General features: G+C 40.8%; 1 protein-coding gene across 25 annotated transcripts in view; it reads left to right on the top strand.

Annotated features, from left to right (window-relative positions):
* The window catches only part of LOC123773018 (cytospin-A), a 424140-nt gene that overhangs the window by 312802 nt on the left and 85016 nt on the right, over positions 1-26322 (top strand). For 13 of the 25 annotated variants that reach the window (XM_069315372.1, XM_069315366.1, XM_069315374.1 and 10 more), the window contains 4 exons: positions 1022-1128; positions 4842-5069; positions 6057-6227; positions 24258-24735. In XM_069315372.1, the coding sequence (XP_069171473.1) occupies positions 1094-1128; positions 4842-5069; positions 6057-6227; positions 24258-24735 (912 nt within the window). In that variant the 5' untranslated portion in view covers positions 1022-1093. Of the gene's footprint in view, positions 1-38; positions 100-1018; positions 1129-4841; positions 5070-6056; positions 6228-9501; positions 9544-23517; positions 24736-26322 lie in introns of those variants that run through there. The other 12 variants (XM_069315363.1, XM_069315355.1, XM_069315358.1 and 9 more) reach the window with 4 other exon arrangements.

The following is a 26322-nucleotide window of genomic DNA, read 5'->3' as shown; positions in this document are numbered from 1 at the left end:
CTCACGAGGGAGAAATAAGAGATAAGATAAGGGGAGGGGTCTTGGGCCGCCTGGGTTTGTTTACATCTGTCAATGCCTGACCTCCTTGTGTTGGTTCTTGTAAGATCTTGGGGCTCCTGCAATGGGGACTTTAATTATTTGGAGTGGTAGTGGGATCGAGGTATATCCAGGCCGTAGGCTCACAAGGGCATTTATTTCAGCTATGACGGGGGAAGATAAGTGTGTACCCAGTACCCTCTGGCAGCTTGGGGCACGTTAGCTCGGGCATCTCCTTGAGGCAACTAATGCCCTGAATTTATACACTTTCAGATTTTTAGCGAAATTAAAACGTTTGTATTTATTAAGTTAAATGACCTTTTATGGTACACAAGACTTTATGGTGTCAACAGAGGGGCAATTTAGTCCATGAACAAGTTTTATCAAATACAATAAAGTTTTCCAATACATAAACTTAAATTTGTAACGACAATTTAAATGTTGGTTTTTGGATATTCTTAAGTCTTAAGTGGCTTGTATATGGGTAAGCTAGGCTGTTTACATATATTTATGTATGTAGCAGTGTAACAAAGTTTGGCTTGTGCCTAAATCTTGTGCTCTAATGCAACAATGTTAGTTTAATATTGGCTACTGTACTGTATTTTCATTTATTATAGAACAGTGTCTATCATGACTTGCAATATGTCATTAATTATTTCCGTAATTGACACCCAAATCTTGGTAATCTGTGAATTACACTGAATTACAACAAATAGCATTATGCTGTAGCTTTCACTGTCTTTGGTCTTGCAATCTATGGCATATGCTACTTTGTACAGATTTGTTAAAAGTTCAGTTACTGTAGGTTAACATTTTGAACTAATTATTTTGGCAGAAATATACTGTGCATTGGATTACTAAATGTGCATTTCATATAATAATTGAATCTGTCCCTTTAACTAAAATTGCATGAAAGTTTATGCTCATTAATTTCCTAAATGCTTAAGTTTCACGCCAAGATGTTTAATTCATGCTGTATTTGCAGGCCCTACATCGGGATTTGGACCGCCTGCGGGCGCTGTCGCCTCTCTCCCAGCGTTGTCGTCGCTCCCCCACCATGAATCCACGCACGCCATTAATGCTCTCTTCCAGGTATTTATGACAAATTATGGATTCTTGTAAAAGTAATTATCTTTTAGCTGTGATAATCTCTGAATGTTCTTTACTGTCTAGCAATGGATATTGAAAATTAAAGACTTTTTACACAAAAAATGAGTGAATGTACAGTATTATTTATCGGTTTTGATTTTCATTGTTGGTTTGGAGGTTTAAAATTTTAACTATACAAACTCTTTCATTCAGTTTCTGGGACGTGTATGCCTTTTTTGCCGAAAATTTGCCTCATTTCAGTTAAAATCTTGCAGTAAATAATGAATAATACGTTGCGAAGATCTCTTGACTCTTTGTCGAGCAAATGCCTGACTCCTATCCCCAAAAGAACAAACTATAAAAATGAAAACTTGATACATGGTTACCTGTAGCTCCAGGTTTTGTATGCACTATGTACTAATTTTTCTTGGGCAGTTGTATACTAGAGACATTTGACAGATATCGGCATGAAATGAGGAAAATGTAGTTTTCTTGGAACTCTGGCGGAGCATGAGCTTGACATCCATCCAGCCTTGAGGTTGAATGCACAGTATCTTGCATTTTCTATGTAAAATATAGAGGCTACTGATTGGGCAATCATATAATTCTGTGTAACAATACACAGAATTCATTGACTTGCTAGTTAGTATTTATTCAATATATTTAAATAATTAGACTACATATAAAAATTATAATTTGCCAAAGGCAGACAGTAAGTCACAATAACTTGGCTGAATTCAACCCATAAATCTGAAAGTAAAGGAAGTGATGTTTATCCATCCTGGACCATTATGACGTTTCATAAAGAGGGTCAGGGGGGGAAGTCGATATACAGTACAAGGTAAGAAGGCTAGGTAAAAGTTAAGGTTGAATTGTAGTAGGAATAAGATCGAAGTATAGGATCCTCATTTGTATTTAAATCTGTTTATTTTGCCCCATTCTCTCTGCCATTAGGTCTGCAGGTTTCTTTTTCTGTACTTCCACCAGATTCCTGTATTTCAAACTAATCTACTTTTCACCTCGCTCCTTACATAAATTGACTTTCTCTGCCCCTCTTTCTGCACACAACTTGACAATTGTCCAGGATGGAGCAAGACGTCGTTGTTTTCTGTATTTTAAGATTTGTGGGGCGAATATGTAAGTTTAAAAAAACTAAAAATAAAAAAAAAAAAAAAAAAAAATAAAAAATTCTGCATCCTATTTTTTTAAATTTGCATTTAAAGATTTCAAATCCTTGCCAATATTTTATAACCTTATTACAAAAGCACAGTAATTTATTATTTTACTGTAATTGAAAATGTTTGTAATTACACTACAGTACCACTACTGATGTTAATAATTTACTAATTGGGGTTCATTATGAATGTATACAGTAGCTAAAATTTAAGAGCAGCATTAAACTTGAATTCTTAATTTTGGAAGAAAGTTTTAAGAGTATACTGTAGTTGTCAAATTATTAAGTTCTCTTGTCAGAAACAAATGTCCCAGCTCGCACATTTGAAAGTGACTACATTTGGGTTCATCCTGGACTCTCTCTGATAGAGAGTACGGGACTCTAAAGACTATTGTATATTTATATTAAATAGATTTGTCATTTATTAAAATATTAATGAGCTTACATATATTGTTTCTATTTGACACTGGATGAAACGGAATGTCGGACAGACTGGAAGCGGGGGCTCGTTGTAATTCATCCATTTGAACAAGAGTACACAGTACACTAATTTAAGTTTGAGCTGCACCATAAGTGCTAAATGAAAGCAAGACCAGTCATTTGTGAACATACAGTACTTGGTTGTATATAAAAGCATGATTTGAAATCGTACTGATAATACAAACCATTACACCTAACTGATTTGTTTATTAAAGCTGTTTGTTTCTTTTAAATGGTATTTATGAACAAGCTTGTTTGTAAATGTGCCAATCTTTTTCAGCATCTAATAAAATACACATGATACTACTGTAATTGGTAGCAGCAGTGTCGGTTTCTGTACCCAATTTTTTTCCTCCAAATGTAAATTTAATTTGTACCAACTGATGCAATTGACACATTTTTAAAGCCGTTTTATTTTCATTTCTGATGAGAAAAATGTACGTGGAAGCCCCCCCCCCCTTTTTTTTTTATAGTAATACTTTAGTATTCAATTTCTTTGATATATTTTATTCATTACTGATATCAGAGGGTATACAATATCATTATATAGACCCAGTACAGTACCTTAATAATTAAGCTGGTCTTTGCAGTTAGTTGTCATTCATTTTATATTCTTTCCCTTGGTAAATGGTAATTTTTAGTGCAATACACGATTAATGTGGCAACTAGCTTTGTGGCACATTACAGATTATTTAAAAGTTTAGCAGGTTCCTTAAAGGATTAATATTCCCTACAAAATTGTAACTCCAACACTAGTAGGAAACCCCATTTGATCCTTTTAAAGATTTCTATTGCCCCAAAAATTGCACAAGAATTCTCATCGGTTACTTTCATTTCTAAATGAAAGTAGTGAATATGGAATTAATTTCAATCTTTTTATTTAGCATGTCTGCAGTGTTTTAAATATTTAAATGCCATGAGGTTTTAAATGAGATTTGTGTAACTTGTAATGGTTTGATATTAATGCATGAATATGCCAGGGTTGCTCACTGTGTATAGTTTGTGGACAAGATCACGCGAGAGGGCAAGGAAAAAAGATTCGGGTGTGTTTTGTATACGATTAGAAAAATTCCATTCATCCGCCATTTCATGTATGGAGAGGATGAGTGCAGAGTAGTTTAATGGTTTGTAGACTTGGTGAAATATAACTGATTACTGTACTTTCATTGGCAATCAAGTTATGGCAATGGAAAGCTTTAAACAGCATGTGAAATGTTACCTTGAGAGGTTATCTTGAGATGATTTCGGGGCTTTAGTGTCCCCGCGGCCCGGTCCTTGACCAGGCCTCCACCCCCCAGGAAGCAACCCGTGACAGCTGACTAACACCCAGGTACCTATTTTACTATTGGGTAACAGGGGCATAGGGTGAAAGAAACTCTGCCCATTGTTTCTCGCCGGCGCCTGGGATCGAACCCAGGATCACAAGTCCAGCGTGCTGTCTGTTCGGCCGACCGGCTCCCTTGGTGGTAAAAGAAAATGGTGGTAAAAGAAAATCCTAGGAAGTAGTTGACAAGTTCAAAATGCCTGGGCACTGTAACTGATGGAGGTATTTTTCTTTCTAAATTTTATTAGTCAATCAGGGATAGAAAAATGGTGAAATCCTGATGTAGGAAAAATGTTCAAAGTGATAAAACTGTTTAGCTGCATGAAGAAGTGGTCTTGACTAGCCTCGTGTATGTACTAGTCGGGGCCTCTCATACTTGTACAAATTCCCTTAATTATTATACCAGTTCTTGCTAGTAATGGTGTAATCACGTGGAAAGGATGTGGTGAATTTCCCAAGCTTTTTGGACAAACACGATAATGAATTTGCATTTAGGAATGTGGCAAGAGAGACTAAAAAAGCTATTGCACACAAGAGTAATATGACTGAAGGAATTGAGTCTTGTAAAAGTAGTTTTTAAGTGGCATGAAGCTTGGGAGGGGGAAAAACTAAATGTTGGTAACCTAGGCTAAGGCAGGAAATGTCTTAAGTGTACAGCACTGGTATGTCTCATTCTTGTAAAGTATTGTGTGGTAGCCTTGGGTAACGGTGTATTCTTATTGACTTATGGTTCCACAGGGAAGGAGAGAGTAGTATAGGTGGAGGACTTGGCACTACTGTCAGCCAGGCTCATTCAGTGGACTCTCCTGGAAAATCACACGGCAGCAAGCTGCGTGCTCCCACAACCTCTGTGCCTTTGGTGCCGTCTACTCGGACACTGCGGAACAGTACTACCAGACCGACTAGAGTCAACACTGCAGTCAATGCATCACCACGTAAAGCCTCAGCTCCTAGTAAACTTATCAGGTACGTGTATTTCCATACAGCGATTTAGTAAAATCAGCCAAGAGCTGTGATCCTATAGTTTTTGAGTACTAACCCTAGAAATTTTTATTCAATAAGACAATCTTTATTTTTTAATAGCTCTGGCTATAGTTTTAATATGGAGCAACAAATTTTGTTTTCTCGCCCTTTCCCTACTATACACATTTACTGAGAAATCTCAAATTGTTAGCACGAATGTTTAAGAAAATAAATTTAGCATACATTTCATACACGTCTCGATTGTTAATGGCTTGGGTTTGAAACCTAAAAAATTGTCCATTTGTTCATTACATCCTTCCATGCTCAAAAACATTCATCATACTGTAATTGCATCATATTTCTTGGTAAATTTGTCATTATAGTTTTCTATGTAGAACTTTGGTTGATCTTTCTTCATTTTCCTATATATCTGCTTCCATAACTCGCCTGTCTTTAAGGCCTCGTCTGCATTTTGCCACATTTGCCTGCGATGTACAGGCCACGTCGGATATTTCTGCATCTCTTGTAGCTGAAACTTTTACTAAAAGCTTTAATAAATAGCTAAAGATATTTATTGAGAGTAAAACACTTGCATTCTCGCTGTGGCTGACCATAGGTTTTAAATTTCCTAGTACCATTAATCTATATTTGTGCCAAAAATATATCTTCATTTGTATTATTGTATTGTATAAATTTACCATTAAAAATAATCAGTGTTGTTAAATTGCTGCTTTTGCAATACTATAGTTGGAATACAACAAATGAGGAATACTTTTTGATATTTGTTAAATCGAATTTGTAAGACGAAAATCTTGACTTTTCAGCATTTGACACTAACTGTACTGCGTAATACATCTATGGTATATTTATAGCTCTAACGAGAAATTAAAGCATTTAATAATTGAAAAATTTTAATATTGTATTTTAAAGACACGGGTGCATAGAATTCGGCACCCATATTGGCATTATTATTTTTTTTTTTTTTTACAGCATTCTAGGAGGGAGCCTGGAAAATCTTCCAAATACAGTGTCTGTCAGAAGAAAAACTTCTGCACCTGCCAAGGCTTTAATCTCTTCAACCAACACTAAGAAGACTTCTGCTAAAACTACAACCAGGTCAAGAAGGACATCAACATCATCAGGCTCTGGTGCTACTTGTCGGTAAGGAATTGTTAATTTACAGTATTTCTGCCCGAAACGCTGTGCGTACTAGTGGCTTTACAAGATTGTAAATACTATGCTATGTATTCTCACAAACCCAATGTACCTTCTTGTATATAAATAAATAAAAAAAAAAAATATAGTATGAAATGAAGCCAGGGCCAATAATGGCGAGCATGTGAAGTGACAGGAAACAAGGCACCAATATGTATAGAGAATCTTTGACTTGTTCAAGTAGTAGTGTTGCTAGTGAGAGATATGGCTAATGGACAGATGCTCCATTTTAACATCTTGAGCCTTTGATTCCTAAGTATTTCCTTTGATTCTGGGAATTGCTCTTATCAATTCTAGGTTGGTCTGTTTGCCACATGAAACGGAGAATTAGGGAAGTGATGATGGATTAAAAATAGGAGTAGAATAAATAAATATTGATAGGTAGACTTGTTGGCATAAAACATATTGAATATATAATGTAGACCTGAGAAGGCTATTGGCAAGAAATAGTTGGCAGAGATGTTAGGTTTATTGGGGATGCCTCTGAAGAAAGCATCGAAAGTAGTGGAACCAATTTGGGGAAGTGGATGCAATTGTATAATGCAGGTCGTGCTTAATTGGCTTCAGTATAGTACTTGATAAACAAGGTCGAGCCCTCTGTCGGAAAACTACTCGCTGCATCTTGAAGTTGACACATCCTTCCCCCCCCCCCTTCCCTCCTCACTTAATAATATAACAATTTAGGTAAAGGTACATGCATACAACGAGTCGCAGAATGTTGGATTTCGAGATAGAGCTAGTATATACTATACCTAAAGGCATCAATACGCACAGCATTTCGGCCAATTTTTGGCAGGTTTGCACAGTATACTACTATTTCTCTTGATAATCTTGCCCCAAACTGATTAGATTCTTATGTAAATAGGACTCCCAATTTTAAGTGAGTACGTCTTAGGATAGTGTATCAAATCAAACTTAAATATTTTGATGAGGCCGTAATGGGGAAAAATACGTATTCCAGGATTGGTAGTCTTAAGGTGGTGGTTGTGGCTGGTCCATAGGAAAAACTGTAACATTTTCCTGGGTGATGCCAATTGCATGAGTGCATGAAATTAAGATTTATTTGGTAGATGTAGCCATAGAGCATGGGAAACAGGACTATACCAAATATCTAGATTTATATTGCAGTATTGTACTTGCATTGTAATTTGAAATGTTCTAATTGTAGGGCGCTTCATTAAAGTGAAGGGTTGTGGGAAAGACTGAGGATGGGATTGATATTATTATTATTATTACAGTATTCCTGTTTCCCCTTTTAATCGGGTGAGGAGGCATCGGTTGAAGAGTTAGTAGAAAGCAGGGTTGTTAGAGATCATCGATTTAAAATGTTTATTTATTGTTGTTCACACTAGCACAAACGATAAACCAACACTCCTCCACAGCAGCAGCACCACCACACTTTCATAAGACTAGGTATATTGCACAACTGTCATATACAGTATAAACAATTACATTCAATCAATCCTTGTAAACCATTTCCACCCAGCCCGGTTCCTTTCCACGTCAGGTACATTGTTCACGCGTATGAAGGCCAATCTTCTTGGTTTTCATCTACTACAATCAAATTCACTAATGCATGCACGTACATAACAAGTCATTCATGTTCTACTGTGTAAAGCCTAAATTATACTGGTATACGCTAATCACTCTTGCAGCTCGTTAATTTTGCACTCTGTACCATTCATGTTTATATTTATTTTTGTTCTCCTCCACTGCGAAAGCCTCGGTGCCCATTTCTGCCGTTCCAATTCCAGTTTTCACATTCGTACTACAGTACATAGCTACTTCGTATTCTTAAACAAGGGTTCTTGCTGAACTACCATTTGGTGATGTAGCCCTCTGAATTCAAATATCTAATTACTGTATACATCTTGGCTCACTCTTTTCCATTTTCACACATAAGATATTTAAACTGTTCATCACTTGAAACGGTGAGCAATGTTTTCTGTCTGGTTTATATTCATCACCGGGGAAAAGGGATGTTTAAGCTTTTGCAGTGATGCAACTATGGAGCTGCAACATGAACAATTTTGGATGACAACACATTCAGAACCACAACACATTGGTGGTTTTGATGTTGATTAGTTTGGTTGCAGCAGCTGGATGTTGGAAATGAAATGACTTGTCAAGATTGATTGTCGAGTTAAGGAAGCTTGTTACGCGATACTGGCGGAGTCTGGTAGGATGTAGTGCTGAAGGTGGCCGACGCTTGGGCGAGACGGGGAGCTCGACGAAGGACGGGAGTGGAGAGCTTTGATGAGGGGGAGGGGGGGAGACCAGGGAAGCTTGAATAAGGCAGGGGTTGGCTGTCTGCTCTGTAGCAAGGCTGTCTTGAATTAATGTTGGAACTCTACTGGCGATGGTGCATTTCGACCATATATCCTCTCCTGTCATTGTCCTGGACCCATTTTGCTTCATTGACAGGGTGACCATCTTTTGATTGGATGGAAAGCTCGCCCCTTTTTTTTTTTTTTTTTTTTTTTTATGGAACCATTAGGGAGCATGTATTAATGTAATTACAGATGTCATTAGTGGGAAATAGGTTTGTGGATGTCATTAGTGGGATTAATGGGAACATTTAATTACCTGTAGTAGAACTGTAGACAACTTCAAGCAATGTGATTAATCTTTAATACATTTGCTACAGAGCATCAGAAATAAAATAGTCGGCCTAGAAGCCTTTTGGGTTTGTCGAGGTCCCCCAAGGCCAGAGGCTGACCTTTCAGTGTTGAAACCCACAACAGTGGTCACTTTGGCACTGATGAGTAAACAAGGTGGTACATATGAATAAATGTGCTCAAATATTTTGTCCTGCCCAGAAATCTAACTAGTCCACTGCTGTGAGCCGACTGTGCTGATAGCAAAACGGTGTTTGGGTATCTAAATTCAATTCATTTTTGTTAGCCTTTTATATAAGGGTTAATATAATTCTTACCTCTATTGTTTTTTTGTATTTAAATCTTCCAATTTTATAGTGCCCAAGTGCCTAGACTCATTCGCAGCTTCCAGTATGTTACTGAAAATATTGACACCTTTTCACCTGCATGTTTCAAAAAGAGAACCTGCATACACAGGACATTTCTATTGAGAAATTTATCGTCAGACTTTCAGACTTAAAATTTACTGTATTTCGATTCTAATTTGTTTCTGTAACAAAAAAGCTTCTGACACGGTTATGGACAGACTCCATTCTAATTCTTTATTAAATGTACGTTTACAGTACACGTATATGGAATTCTGAGGGTCTCGGCTATTACTACAGGTAAGAAATATTAATTTGTGTATTGGTATGTTGAATTTGCACCTTACCTCTGCCGGAACCCATGAATTTTTAGTGTAACTGAATAATATTTCTTGGCACTAAATTAAAAACCGAAGTAACTAATTACCCCATTCATTTTTTTTTTTTTTTTTTGCCATTTTGAATTAAATAATGGTCCAAAATTAACTGGGGGGGGGGGATTAGCATATATGGAAAATCCAATTAAAGTTCACCTTCTTCACATCTTTATGAATAACATTTTGCATTGTCTAATGCTGCCACTTTCATATACTGTATAGAGGAACCTTGGTACATGAACGCCTCCCAACTTGAACATTTAAGTACTGTACTCGAGTGCAGTGTTAGTGCTCGGTAGTTGACTATTTGCTCGGCACTCGAATGTAAACACGTGTAATGGACAATCTTGTTTCCTAGTAGCTGTCATTCAGTGCACACCCCACTAAACTTCTTTGTAAATTTTCTCATGTTTTCTTGGATATTTCTTAGATACTTAGCATAAATAAATTGCCATTGCACCTTAGAAAGTTAGTAATAAAGACCAAACAAAAAGAAAGTTAGAACTACAGTAAAAGATGAAAATAGAATTCTTAACAAAATAGGAAAAATGGTGTCTGCATGTCTGCTCTTTCTACCGAGTCTAGTATGCCTAAATCTACAGTCTAAACAATAGGACAAAAACGAAAGAAGTACAATTACCTGAAGGTTTTAGGGTAGACTCCATTTCCTAACAATACCACCTCTCCTCCTCCCCACCTTCCACATATACTATCATCTCTGCTAAGTGCAGGTAAAGTGAGAATATATGTTCATTTAATTTACTGTATTCATTCACATGTTTAGTGGTCTGGAAAAAATTACATAATCCAATTTACATTATTCCTTGTGGGAAAATTATTCAACACTGTAACAGCCTTCTGGAACCAATCGAGCTTGAGTACTGAGGTTCTACTGTACCACTGACTATTGGTAGTCCACTGATGCTTGTCAAGATTAGTTCAGGGTTCCAGTATTACATTTGGGTTCATTCTAGATGCACAATCGCGAACTCTGGGTTTGAATCCTGGGCAGGACAGAAATGGTTGGGCACATTTCCTTTCACCTAATGACGCTGTTCACCTAGCAGTAAGTAAGTACTAAAGTTAGTCAGCTTGTTGTGGGGTTGCATCCTGGGCAGAGGTCGGTAATTCGACCTGGGGAGGGGACCTCGATACAAGCGTAACGTGTATGAATACGCTCTGGCTTCCTGTCCCTCGACACGAAGCATTATTATTATTATAAGATCACAGGACAATCGGGCTGGATGTACACCGCACTGGTGCCTTGGGATGTTGCTCCCATAACATGATATTGAGGGAGGGAATTCGGGGAAAGCGTAAAGCCATTACGACTATATAGCACTTGCAAAGGGTCAGGATAAGGATTTTGGGATGGGACGGGGGGGGGAAAACAATGGTGCCCAACCACTTGGATGGTCGGGGATTGAACGCCGACTTTCATGAAGCAAGACTTTTGGGGGGACAGGAAGCCAGAGTGTATATGTAGTGTATGTAACACTGTACAGTACCTGCATACAAACATGCCAGTAACAATATATTTTTGTAAGTCAATTCCACATCTACTCCACTAATTATGTACAGTATTTTGAAGCACTGTACTAGAGATAAATTGAGGGCAAACAATTGGGTACAGTACTTTTATATTTTTGAGCTGTATCGCTAGGATCTTATCCAAGAAAGAAATGGTGCCTTTTTGTCCCTACCCATGTTCTCAATTTGGAAGAAACTTGTAAAAATGGGTTTCATACAAACTGCAGTTTTTCGGACTGCATGGGATGTGCTCAGTGGGTGCTACAGATATTGTCAAACCTAACAACCCACTTCTCCAGTGTTTAACTACCTAAGTGTAGTTACAGGATGAGAGCGACACTCATGGTGTTCTGTCTTCCCAGCACTGTCATTAAAGCTTTGAATTTACTGACGGTTTCGACCTCCACAACCTTCTCGTCTATCTTGTTCCAACTGTCTGTCACTATTTGCGAAAGTGAATTTTCTTGTATTTCTTAATCAGTTTTGTTTAGTTAGTTTAAATCTATGATGTCTTGTTCTTGAAGTTCCAAGTCTCGGGAATCCTTTCCTATCAATTTGATAAATTTGTTACTATTTTGTACGTAGTGATCATATCGCCTCTTTTTCTTCCATCTTCTAGTTTTGGCATATTTAATGCCTCTAACCTCTCCTCATAGCTCTTGTCCTTCAGTTCTGGGAGCCACTTCGTGGCATGCAGTGTGGCGAGTCATGTTGCCAACCTCCTAGTAGCATAAATCTGAAATTAAAATGCTTTTAACTTTGCCACAGACATGTAACTGGGGTATAATACTCTTTTCACGCTTACTTTAGTTAACGTACTGTGTACACTTAATAGTTCCGATGGGTGGGAAGGGGGTGGAGTTGTGGTTTTGTGTATATTGTCAGGACAAGCACAACAAAATGTTACAACACTTTTCTGGCCCTTTCTTGTCTTCATATTACAATAGGATATTTATGGGGCACCTATTTTCCTCTGGAGGATAGCCATTCTTCTAAGTGGGGTAAACTGAGACTAGATCCAGCAAATCTGTGATCTGTTGTCTTTACAAACTTGTTTGAACCTCTCTGAGATACAGATGAATTAGAAGTACAGTCTGGTACTGCAAATGCACTGTCAATTAGCTACGTGTATGCCAGTTATTAGAATACAGTACAAACATTTATCATTGCCCTAGGAGAGGTATGCAAGGCTTGGATGACTTTCATTAGGTTTTTGGTGAATTTCCCGGATCGTCAAACATTTTGGGTGTTGCTCGATGGTGTCCTAATGACAGGCAATTAATGACATCACTTGTGTAATTCTGACAGGTGTATATAGTACTATGTACAGTATATAGATCTTTCTATTGGTTATATAAAAAAATAAAAATTGCTGTGGTCATTCAACAAACTTGGCAGAAATTGTAAATAAAGCTGCTGCTTGGACAGAGATTTGCCGCTTTAAATTTCTGGTCACAAAATTGTCTTTATATTCGGTAAATGACGTCCAGTCGACAATCCAATCGATGAGTAGATCACCGATACGGTACAAGATGCTTTTTCTGGGTCTCGTTTTTTATAGCACACTGACTGAAACCACACACCCAACATGGGAACCTTAGACTTATGAAGGATACTTTTCCTTCTTTAAGGTGCTATTTTGTGCAGATTGGACCACACTTCTCAAACTTGTTTACGGTTGCCACATGTACTCTGCTGCAGTTAGATATCATTTAATACTGCTTGACCCAATATACTACATGGGGTCTTTGGTATAATTTAGTGAATTTAAATATAGGTCTATTAATAGCCTGCATGCTAAAAGTGGCATCCTGTTATATAACAAGAGAAACTTGCTTTCATGTTAATTATGCCAAAATACTTGAATTATGTTTACTCATTGCACACAGGGTGCACGTTGTTCGATAACTACATGCTTGAGGTGTGCATACACACCTTCATGCACCCCATTTATTTAGTCCCCGACAGGCTTCCTTTTGCCATTGTGCCCTCTCTGTGGGATGATTCCTGCTGGGAAAAATTCAACAGAACCTTCTTGTCTAACTGCAAATAGCAGGCCTCTGATACTTGGAAATCTGTTCATTGAACATGTCCATTGACATGTTGGTTCAGTATGTATGCCGATAGTTCCAAATCCTCAAGTGGGATGGAATTTGTGATCATGTGTTGAGAGGTAACTTGGGTGTCTACTGTTGGATGAGGCCAGTATTTTTCATGGCAGTTATTTTACTTAAACTTCTTGAATAAGTCTTGCAACTCCTGGGAGAACTGCCCTCTTTGTAAATATAGTTCCCGTGCCATCTTTGTAGACAGCAGTTGCCGTGGAGCAGTGGCAAGACACTCGTCCGGCACATCACGAGTGTTTTGGCCTGGATTCGTATACTAGCTAGGAAGTGAACTGTAGCCTCTGTTAACCCAGCAGTGAATGGGTACCTGCTTGTTAAACTATTTGGTAGGCCGTATTCCAGAGAAAATTTGGATAAAGGACCTGCCCGAAATGCTATGCGTGCTAGTGGCTTTACAAGAGTATAAAAACTCTTGTATATTCTGTATAAATAGTGCCTTGAAAGTTTGGTACAGTTTAGTTTGGTTCATCCTTTTAATCTTGAGAATTAAACAGTGGTTTTATACATTCTACAGCAGGCAAAAATTCCTTTTCCCAAGTAATGGGTTCCATAGTTGTCTGGTATTGTAAAGACTGACACTGGGGGTCATATAAACACTAAGACATCATCCTCCAAGAAACTGTCACATACAGACTAATTTAGTTATTAACTATATCTTCAGTGATTTAGCAAGAGATGGTACATATCAACTAGAGATAAGTTGAGAGTTTAAGCAACCATGTTTCTATGGTCTACTGCTGCACATGTGAGAAAGACCATAGGAAGCTGTGCTGCTAGGTTATGCCTTAGTCACACGAGATTAACACTGGTACCTAATGAAAGGTACAAGTACTCGGAAGCCCTCATGTTACGTGATTGTACCCATTTCGCTGGGGAACATACTTGTACCCTGAAGACGACTTGACTTCATATGTCAATTATGCTTCTTGGTCTTGTAATCATTATTGATGAACCTCTCACAGGGTTCAACTACCTTCAAAGTTGGGGATCTTTTCAGATATTTTTAAACATGGACTAAATTCTGAATATTTTCTTGCACCACTGTTGTAATGGCATCTGACTGCCTTTAGTACTTGTATAACAGACTGCTCATTCCCTCTGATATCCAATCCCTCAACCCAGATGAAATGCATCTATCCACTTTGTGACATGGCCACAGTTCTTCTTTCCCTATAGATTGTTCCTTTGCTCTTCCTCCAGTTATCTCTTTAACAACTTTGTTTACGTTCTTCTCGTCATCTTCACTGTAGCCATTACTACAAAAATGAATTGCATAAGTGCCTCCTGAAGGCATCTTGCTTGTTGCAACAAATTGGGGTTGGTCCCATGCAGTTCGCCGACTTGAGGTTGCATTGTACTGTACTAGCGTTGATAATCTTTGACAACAATGATCTTCAATATCTTGCAAACTATTGTTAATTTCTGCACTGGTTGTCATTTATTTCTTTGGTTCGCCATTTAGTCACTATATTCCACTGTCCTTGAAAGGATATAATGAGGGGTATTTGTGGTAAATGTATTGCCAAATACAGTGGAACATCTTTCATATGGCCCCAGTTTTCATGTTTCCGTTCTCGAACTCGATTTCTTCGAAAGATGTGATTTGGGACTCGTTGTTTGCCTCGGTCTTCAGAGTTTGTTTATACATGTACAGGTCCACCAAGCACGTGGTGCTTCAGTTTACCAGTGACTCCTGGCTAATGATGATCATGCTTGAATTCTTTGAATTTTTTTTTTCTGAACATGCGTTCTCATTATATATGTCATGGGTTCCAAGAAAGTCGGTGATAATGTTCAACCCAAGAAAATAGTTGAGGATGACGACGATAAAGGGGGAAGGGGGTAATCATATTGAGACAATTTGTTGTCTCAAAACAGACAAGTGTTAAAACTTGGGGAAAAACGAATGTCTATAGACAGATTCTTAGTAAGAAAAAAAAGCAGTGAGCCATAACTAGTGGCTAGTGGTATGCCTGCAAAACATGAGAAAGTACCTGAGAAATATCGTCACTGCTGTTATAATGGAAGGGGACTTCCCTTCCAAACACTACCACCACATCATCCCCCCCCTTCCTCACTGTCTTCCATTCATCAGCAAGAATTCTCAATAAAATTAAGGTACCTAAGAATATTCTGTATAGAATGCCCTTTAGTTAATCCCTTACACACCAAGTATATTAATTCAATTTGCATTATTTCTTGTGGGGAAAATTTGTTTCGGTTTTCGTACCGTCTCTGGGAACAGATTAAATTTGAAAACTGAGGTACCACTGTAGTTGTGGTAGTAATCATCTTTTAGGCTTTTCTTCTCTCGCCTCCTTTCCCTGTTGAATAAAGGAAGGCTCAGATAGAATAGAAATGATACAAATGTAGTTTGCACAAATACTGTACTAGTATAGGCCGAAGGGCGTCAAGAATGTACCCCAGATAAAATGCAAAGGGCATTTTCTTTGATCATTGCCAATATCTACACTGGAAAGATATGAAATGCAAAGATATTAGCTAGTGGAAGTAATGCAAAAACTACCTTGACATTTTATCCTACCCTTAAATTTTGAGGGAGATGTACTAGTAGCAAGATTTTACCTTGTATTTACTTGGCACAGAAGTGATAGAGAGGATAGATGCATTTTTACCACTTGTTCAATGCCTTTTAGAATATCCTAATTTATAGGATGATTGCAGCCTTGCTTTCTTGATGTTCCTCCGTCATGTGTCCTTCAAAAGAATCCTTGGGAACCGGCTACCATTGGAGCTCTTTGTCTAGTCTTTATGCTCCCATATTGGCATCACAAGTGATATTTAGGACGTTTTTTAATATCCTGTGACAGACGGTGCTAAATAGTTCTTCACGCTGGTGCCTTCTCTCGAAAGCCTCTCTTGAGAGAATAGAGGAACCCATTAGAAACAAATGACCACTGTATTCTGATCTCTGCTACCCCAGTGATGATGATTTTAGCCATTTTAAGGAAGAGGGAGGAAGGGTGAATGAAGATAGCATACAGAACAAGGGATTGACAAGCTTAGGGAATTCTTGTAAAATTAACTGGGAGAGTGAATTAAAATGGAAAATGTTAACAAGTGTGGTTTGCTTGGTGACAAACCATGTTTTCTGGGAGGACTCTTATGATGGCTGCTCTGTGCCAGTTACCTGGATAGCAAATTAATATACACCATCCCCTTGACAGTCATTTTAAGGGTATTGGTGGCCAGAGGCCAAAACCTCGCATTTCGTCCCCCTTAAATAATTAAAAGGACCAAGGGATCCCAAATCACCCTAACAAAGAAAAAGCCACCAGAAAGGGGGGGGGGGCAAACTAAAACATATGAGAGGTAAGGTAAATAAAGCATGGAAAATGAGACGATGAACTCCAAAACAAACTCCATGGTTGTGGAACAGTTCACTAGTTTGTTCCCACCTGTGAATCACCAAGGGAATGTGCACATTCCTCCTCAATTTCCTATCCATGAACCAGTCATTTTGCTCAGTGGGCACGTCTGACAGTGGTTATGCTACTTAATTATACCGTACGCGTCCCAGTTTTTCAGATAAGTGTTGGCTATCATACACTGTTTGTCCTGTAGGGAGCATTTGTTTGTCTTGTAAGTAAATTATTTGCTTTATGATGCATGGTTTTCATGCCTCGCTGCTTGTATGTGACTTGCTAACTGTGCACTTCCAACTGCATGTTTTAGACTAGTGGTTCCCAAACACACTATGGTCATTACCCCTTTTTCATATACTGTAGCCTTCTAATTAATAGCTCCCTACACTCGATATTAAAAAAAAAAAGTTTAGCAACATAAATTTGATCAGATTATTTCCTCCTACCCTCTGGTATGATAACTATACACTGCCACAACTTGTGGGGCACCTTCGTATTACAAAAAGGCCCCCCTCCCCCAAAGGGGGCCATGGACCCTCCAATTTGGGAACCAGTGTTCTAGAGTGATCATTTCTGGGTTTGTTGGTGTCCCCCCCCCCTTGCCTAGGCAGTTATTATTTTCCCTGGCGGGGTTGGGTGGCTGTCAAAGTTCGGTACTCCTGTGTGAGCACCTAGCTCTTAACAGTGCATAGATTATTTTTTTTAAGTGCCTCTGCGAGGCTTTGAGGATGGAGGCTGTCTAAGGTTTTTTCTTTGGGGGTGTAACAGGGTGTTTGTATGCAGGGTGTAAGGCAAGCTGCTTACACCCTGTACAAGTAAATTTCCAAATTTAGCCCCTTCTGTCTCCCCTTTTTTCTCTTCTCTCTGTCTCCCCCCCCTCCCCTTCTTCCCCCCTCCCCTTCTTCCCTTCCCCTTCTTCCCCCCCCCCTCCCCTTCTTTCCCCCCCCCTCCCCTTCTTTCCCCCCCCTCCCCTTCTTTCCCCCCCCCTCCCCTTCTTCCCCCCCCCCCTCCCCTTCTTCCCCCCCCCCTCCCCTTCTTTCCCCCCCTTCCCTTCTTTCCCCCCCTTCCCTTCTTTCCCCCCCCTCCCCTTCCTCCCCCCCCCCTTCCCCTTCCTCCCCCCCCCTTCCCCTTCCTCCCCCCCCCCCTCCCCTTCCTCCCCCCCCCCCCTTTCTCTCTCCTCTCAGAGCTTGGAGGCACGATTGGGGGTAGAAATAGCCTAAGCTACTCTATCCCTTTTAAGACGTATTTCTTTCTTGTCTCAATAAACATACTTGACCTTGAGGCAAGATTACCACCTAAAAAAATTATTAGGGGTAGTAATACGACAAAGAAACTATTTTTATAATGAATAATAATGAAACGAGGGAGCAGGTTGAAGTCCCTTGCCAAATGAGCCATAGACAAATTTCAGTGTCGGCAATCAACTAAGTGACGCGGTGGAGGCTGACTATACAACATTTCAAATGTAGATTATATAGAGCCTAATACCCTCGGAAACTTATACAGCAGTTGGTTGAAAGATGGGACCAAAGAGCCCAAAGTCAACCGATTGATTGATTGATAAAGATTAAGCCACCCAAGAGGTGGCACGGGCATGAATAGTCCGTAAGTGGTGGCCCTTTTGAGCCATTACCAGTATCAAGAGATGATACTGGAGATCTGTGGAGGTGCGACTGCACCCTGCGTGATGGGAGATGTCTCCCGGACCAAATGGTGGAAAGTCAACCCTCGCAAGCACATTTATGAAAGTACTGGCATACATTCACCCGATCCTCTCCTGTCCCCCCCCCACCTACCTCATCCTACATTGTTATTATTTCCTGTATCTCCTATCCCTGTATTCTGTTTTACTCCCTCACCAGTGTTTGGCAGCAAGTTCCAAACCTCGGAGGATTATCATGCCTTATATGTGGATGTCGCTCGAGGGAGCGATTGGTTACTGGCTGGTACTCCATAACCAGGTATGCTCCAGGCTTATTACACCTTAGTCTGTAATAGCCGCCTCGGTTGAGATTACCTGGTATTTGGACTCTATGATCGGGGTGCGTGAGGGTGGGGTGGGGGAGGGGGGGGGGAGTGTTTGTGGCGTGTAGTGTGGGGATGGAAAGGGATGAGGGAGGGGTACATCGTTATCATATTACCCTGCCTCTGGTCTGCCTCCTGGAAGCTGCAACTAGCCGCGGGCATGTTAATCCCCTGGCAGGCGAGGCTGCCAGGGATTACGCAAGACATTGTATTTGCTACGTTCTAGTGTTTTTTTTCTCTCCCGTCTTCATGTTTACTGTCTAATTCCTTATCCGTGAAAAATGTATTATTGCTTGTATAGGAGAACACGGCATAATAGGCCCAAGTGATGGTATCATCCCTATGACTTTCCAGTAGACTCTGTCGTCAAGAGGTAACTTTACATCTTCTTGCAGTCCGATTTGATTACGCCGGAGACGGCTCCTATTGTACACTCCATACTTATCCTGTGAGCGGTAACGCAAAAAGGATTGGATTAAAATGTTTATGTAACCTGTACACCTTGTAATATCGGCTAGTTACAATAAAAATTGCTTTGCATTTACTTGTATATTGATAGTAAGTCTTTGCTAATACATAAAATATATGACGATATTAGGCTTCACTACACTGCTTACTCATAATCTCGTCAGTTATAAACTAGAATCAAAATATGGATACAGTGTAAGTACTGCAGATATTTTATCATTTATAATAGGTTTGTCATTTCATGCAGCGTGAGTTTAGATTTCTCCATATGGTTCAAATTTTCTGCCTAAGATGTAATGCTCTAGTGTGAAAATGTCTTTGTCCGCACACGTTACGCTTCACTTAATGTAGATCCCTCGGATACTTTTGATATCGTTCGCCTTATGCGTTTTTGTTCTCGTATTGGCATCCTTGGTGATATTTAGCGCCCTCTGATTATCCCACACATTTGATGGTGCTACATAGCCTTCCCGGTTTGGTGCCTTCTTTTGATATCTACTTACTTAATGTAGATCCATATACAGACCGAACTGCCAGAGATGCTTGTGGTCAGGTCGTATTCGACCTGTGGCAACGTCTGTCTTCAGATTGTTACTCGTCCTATATACATACATTGTTTGAGCATTGTGATAACCTTCCAACCGGACTGAGGTCCAGTCCGCAGGTCAGACTGTGGCCTCTATCATGCTGGCTGATCATGCCGTCAACTGTGAGGCGCAGACAGGCTTGGTTGAAATTGAAATAGAAATAAGTTTATTGAGGTAAAATACACACAAAGGGATGAGGTAGCTCAAGCTATTCTCACCCCGTTCAGTACATCGTGTTAATACATATAAACACATCACAAACAATAAACATATTACCAAACATTGAGAGATAAACATCTACATTTCCACCTTTACACAAGTAGTATGGTACCAGACGTACACAAATACTTTTATGACCTAGGTCAGGCTTGGTCTGATTGGGTTAATGATCTCTGGAACCGCTTTGTTATATTGACCAAAAATGTTTCGAGGTTCGAATGACAAAGTTCTGGTTATCAGCTGACGAAAGTACGGTTGGACACTATTGTGATCAGCTGATGGTAAACAGCGGAATAAGTTTGTAAACAGTTTACTGTGCGATGCATTGTAATCAATTAATGGTGGGATGGGAGGATTATTGTGATAAAATTGTTAGTGACGAACCGACGGTAAGGCACGAAGCTTGTGGTGATCAAATGTTAAAGATGGTCACTTTATAGGGAGACCGAATCGATGTGATCAGCTGATTGAATCCGAGAATTGCTTGCCAGCTGACGGATGAGCGGTGGGATGAGAGGCTTATTGGAGGGGGGCTTATCCAGGTGACTCATTGTCGGTACATCCCACCGACGGCAAGTCTATCCTGTGTGACCAGCATTATCCTCACTCTAATAAGACCTAGTTGAATTCCTCAAATCGGGCAACATTGTAATTTGTTGTCAATAAAGATGTTAATTATAATAACAGCTGGACGATGGACTCCGAACACTGTCTACACACTGCTAGTTCTCTCGGGCCTCCAAAGACAGCCCTTTTAAATTGAAAGTTGGATAAGAGGACATTAAGTGGAAGTTGGGAATGAAAGAGCCGAAAGAATGCATGAAATACTTGTACCATGTGCGGGTCGTTAAGTTATAGAAATCACCTCCCATCTAGAACTTTACGTTCAAAACCTGACCTGACCTTTTAAAGATAATCACGCAACAGATATAACAAAGCTTGCAGGCGGGGTAATAGAGCTAAACTTCACTTCCCCATAAATGCAAATGGGTAAAGGTCTTAAGACCTCTTACTACCTCCCCCCCCCCCTACACACACACACACACACACACACGGTGCCGTCCTTCTCCCTCTTGAATACAGTCTCCCATGCAGTAGTGGTGTTGATAATTATGGGAACATAACGGTGGTGGGGGGCGGGGTAAAGTGTTGTAGGTATTGGTGTAATGGTGGAAGGTTTGGTTGTAGGTGTTGGTGTAGTGGTGGAAGGTTTGGTTGTAGGTGTTGGTGTAGTGGTGGAAGGTGTGGTTGTAGGTGTTGGTGTAGTGGTGGAAGGTGTGGTTGTTGGTGTTGGTGTAGTGGTGGAAGGTGTGGTTGTAGGTGTTGGTGTAGTGGTGGAAGGTGTGGTTGTAGGTGTTGGTGTAGTGGTGGAAGGTGTGGTTGTAGGTGTTGGTGTAGTGGTGGAAGGTGTGGTTGTAGGTGTTGGTGTAGTGGTGGAAGGTGTGGTTGTAGGTGTTGGTGTAGTGGTGGAAGGTGTGGTTGTAGGTGTTGGTGTAGTGGTGGAAGGTGTGGTTGTAGGTGTTGGTGTAGTGGTGGAAGGTGTGGTTGTAGGTGTTGGTGTAGTGGTGGAAGGTGTGGTTGTAGGTGTTGGTGTAGTGGTGGAAGGTGTGGTTGTTGGTGTAGTGGTGGAAGGTGTGGTTGTAGGTGTTGGTGTAGTGGTTGTAGGTGTTGGTGTAGTGGTGGAAGGTTTGGTTGTAGGTGTTGGTGTAGTGGTGGAAGGTGTGGTAACGAAGCCCTACACAAATTCACACCTCGACAAATCTTCTGCCTGCTACGTCATCCCCCGAGAACGTACATGTTGAGAGAAGTATTAGGCTGGCCATAGTAACGGGTTCCAGATAAGAGAACGACCTTCCACACAACACCCGCTAAGTGATTACTTGGAGTAATGTTTCATGAAGACTATATCCCGGTGGCCTTGGCGATAATAACTATATAGGCACTTTCCCCTGACAATTCCCCTTGCCATTAGAATAGGTAAGATATGTTTGGTTTGATTAGGTTAAGACTGTTGCTCTTTCCTGTTGTAAACAAAATTGGCGCCTGGCAACGCTGTACTAACGTAATATGGTATGCGTTATTTTCCGGACGAATGCATAATATAATTTATTAGGATATAAACACTTGTATCACCTACTGGCCATTGCACCACTTTATGTATATAAAATACGTGGGGTAGGGTTTCTAGTAAATAGTGATTAGATCTGATATGTCGTATCCTCGCTCACATTACGCATTTAGACGAAGTATTTTAATATTCACAATGTTCAATTATATTGAGGCTGGTGCGAGGGGGAATAGGTAGTAGTAAAAGCGATGAATACTCTAACGGGTGAACAGGTAAAGCTCCATTAAGACCACCGTAATAACTTCACCCTTCTTGACCACACTAAAGTCCGCTGTCTGCCCCCCCCCCTCCTCCCCTCCCCCTCTACCTATCCCTTCCCTACCGTCCTGTCAACCCATGACGTCCCTCCCCAACACCATCCCGGCCCTTCTCTCATCGCTCCTAATTCACAGCCCCGCTCCTGTGCCAGGTAAGCCCACAACGGGCTCACCATAGCCCGTGCTACTTGGAACTTTTTATTCCAAGTTGTGAATCTTAAACAATAAGAAGCTCCTAATCCCAAATCTCTAGGAATTATGTACCATTATAAATAGGGTTAATGATGTAGAAACAATGATTAATTACTTCACAACCATCCATATCTGCCTTCATAGTTTTAAGATTACAATTATATATAACATTCATAGCCGTTAACTAATATCAGTAAGTGATGACACCAATGATATCAATCGCCTGCTCTTACTGATAAGTAATACTTTTTAATATTCGATATTAATTTAATTCATCTTAATTTTAATTACTTAACATTTAAAGCCTAGGAAGATTAAAAGATCAATTCTCCGAAATATTTAATTATCTTTGGTTTTGTGTAGGGCGTACCACGGTAGTGTACCCATTATACATTAATTACGAGTTAGTAAGATCATTGCTTTACCGACTAGGTTTTACAAATAAATTTTGTATCAAACTTTGTGGTTTTGTTGATACAAACTTTGATATCGGGGATTGTCACGGCCGAATACAGACGTAGTTGAGACTTTGAACTTGGTGTCTAAACTATATGCATGTATTTTTAACCCCAAAAAAACACACATTTGTCGGCCAAATTGTATCACAAAGGCGCCGCGTGATGCCCTTTATATATACGGCAGTAGGGTAGTTATCCGTGGCTTTCAAACGTGGCGGGCGCGGCAGCCACCAACCACCTGCCGGCGGCGTCGGGCCCGCTGCCCGAGTGGCAACACTGCGCACTCCACCCACGTTACCACCGCCTCATTTTTTTCAACTCATTATATGTACCTTTTCCCCATTAGTTATCTTATTAATAATGATTAATGATACTGGTACATGTGTGTTATTTAGAGGCAAGGTGGCCCGTTAGGGATAAGGGAGTGCGAGAGGGAAATTGTAGAGGGGGTGGTGTACGTGGTAACTGTTGAGTGTTACCAGTGAAGGCTGGAAGGGAATTGTTGTGGTGTGCAGTGGCGAGGTGGGTTCAGTCAGGGCCGGAGCACGCCACCGACAGCGTCATGGAATTCGGTTAGACAAGCCGGGTTTTAATTTCCACAGAGACGCCTTTTACACCTATTGGCAAACGCGTTTGTTTGATGAAGGCTGTATCCAAGTTGTCATTGAACGAACTAGATTCTTCCGACTTGACCCGCGCGCCTGGAGGAGTTAACGGGTCGTATGGTTGCATTTATCGATAAAGCGAAGCTTGTTTTAAACTGTGTGTGTGATAGCCAAGGAGAGATAGCATTAGTGATGATACTGGGCGGGTTCCCACGATAAGAGGCAGGCAGCTTGTGATAGTCGTGGATCATAGAGGAACTGGTAGCTGCCTCGCTCGCTCCAACACCTGGGCGCTCCCCGCCTCCCCTCCCACTTCAACCCGATATAAACTTGAGTGACACCCCAACAAATATATACGAGGCGTTTGGACTGGTTCTGGTGTTAGTGTTCATGGAAAGCCAAAGTGTTGACGACGGTTGGCGAATAGTGTTGTAACCGAATCCAGGTGTGTGCGTGCGTGTGCGTGCAGGTAGCGAGTGACAGGCGGATGGTCCCAGAGCAACAGGTGGCAGAGGGGAGGGTGATGGTTTGATGTTGGACGTCCCCTTAACACGTGTACCTTGAGGCACCTGCTCGGGCTTCCTTCCTTGTTGTTTTTAACCAGTGACCCAAATTTCCAACAAAATGTCTCTCAGGTTCAAATCCTTGTTCCGTAGGATATCAAAGGACCACGGCGGGGCTGGCAGCCAACAAGGGTCCAAGGGCACGGCGACCAACGCCGCCGGAGACAAGGCCAAGGATCAGCATAAGGGGGTATCCAAGAAGTCCTCGTCGTCGTCTGTATCTTCTGACATGCAAACGCTGCCGACACTGAAGGAAGAAAAGAAGCAACAGTCGAGTAGCAAAGCCAACAGGAAGATGGAGGGCAAGGGGAGTAATAAGGAGAACATGGCACTGCCGACCCCAGCTACCAGGACCATGGTGCCATCACCTCCCCTGCCCACCCAGCCTCCAGACCTCGCCCACCCTCACCTGCAGCCCACTTCGCCCACTTCGCCCACTTTCTCCACCTCCAGCGCCTCTTCCTTCCCCGAGAAGGCGCAGCTGGAGAAGACCGTGTCCGATTTGGTTAAAAATGCCGAGTCTAAGAAGCAGGAAATAGCCGCCCTCAAGATGGAGATCAACCGACTTAAGGTATGTACAGCTTCTTATTACTTCCCCCCCCCTCCTCCAGGAACTGCTGTTACGGCAAGTGCTTCATGTTTTGATTTTAGGAATTTTTAATTAACTTTATTTAAACAGTTTAGTGTTGGTTAGGCATGTGTACTTCACTGGTAGTTTACCATAATTCGGCTGGCAAAGGGATTTGGTTATTTATAACATAAATATGTTTAAGTGGGCACCAGTTGGTTGCATAATCATGTCTGCCAATATAATGTTGAAACGGCTCCAGTTTCCAGGTAAGACGGGGGAGGGTCAGTGGGGGGGGGGCCTTTGTCTCTAACCTGACCTTCTCGCTTTCCATCTCAAGCGGCTCCCAGTGTGCCCTTGTTTGACCCACACTTGGGTAAGACGATGGCCAATTAGCGAGTTTCATAAGCGGACATTTAGGTAGGATTATCAGTCTTGCTACTTAACCATAAAGACCCAACCACTTAAGCTGTACGATAGAGCGACAGTTTTGCTTCGTGCAGGTCGACGTTCAATCCCCGACCATCCAAATGGTTGGACACCATTCCTTCCCATCCCAAATCCTTATCCTGATTATCTTAAGTGTTATATAGCCGTAATGGCTTGGCGCTTTCTCCTGGTAGTTACATTTCCTTGCCAACATTAGTATAAGGCAGTTTAGTTACTATAGGAATGTGACTGTTTTTAGAATTGGTAATATTGCGTACATAAAACTGACATTTATAGCCTCTTCGTGCCTATGGTGGTGGTAGACGCACTGGTCGTCTCCTGCGGTCTCTCTTAACGAGCACTTGAATAAGAATAGATAGAGAAACCAGTTGCTGGAGTCGGTGACCTCCTGAGCATATTTGGACTGCGGAATAGAAAACAGTGTTGGTGTTTAGGGGGCGAGTTTCGAAGTGTGCAATTCACTTTTAAACTGTGCGAGATTGATTATATTTTGATGTTATGGTTAATGTTTAATTTCCCTTGCTATCGCATACATTTGCATATTGGAACGTGGTATTGTAGGTAGAGTAGGAAGTAGTTAGGGTGCTGAAAGGACAGTTGGCCAAGGTCGTGAAGAAAGCAAAGGAAATAGTGGAAGGAAACCTCGTCTTGATCTGTCCTAGACATTCGACCCAGGGACCCGGGTTCAATTCCCAGGCATGTCTCCTCTCGCCTGATGCTTTCGTTCACTTAGCGGTAAATAGAGGTACCGGCAAGTTATAGGAACTGTTACCGCCTGGAGAAGGTCAATAGATGGCAGTGTGTGATCTCCATAATCTGAAGTGCAGGCTTCCTGTTCCCCAACAACAGGAATTGCTATAGGGTAGGTGAACGTCTGTGGTTGCTGCAAAATATGACGATTATAACAAAGATTGGAGATGAACCAAAAAAATGGTTCAGGTATTGGTACAAAATTATTTAAAGTAGGAACTTGATTTAGCTTGGGTTATATGCATTCTCAATGCCACGTTTTACATTTAAGTTGCAATAATGTTGATCTGAAGCAACACTAAAGTAGGCCTACTGGCTTTTGTGAGGCAGATCCTGTTTTGAAACTTTCCAGTGGCACTGGAAACGGCACTGGCTTGAATGACTTTGTAG

Source organism: Procambarus clarkii, chromosome 81, assembly GCF_040958095.1.
Source record: "Procambarus clarkii isolate CNS0578487 chromosome 81, FALCON_Pclarkii_2.0, whole genome shotgun sequence".
Lineage (NCBI taxonomy): Eukaryota > Metazoa > Arthropoda > Malacostraca > Decapoda > Cambaridae > Procambarus > Procambarus clarkii.
Note: the sequence above shows the minus strand (reverse complement) of the source record. Positions and strands in the feature narration are given on the sequence as shown.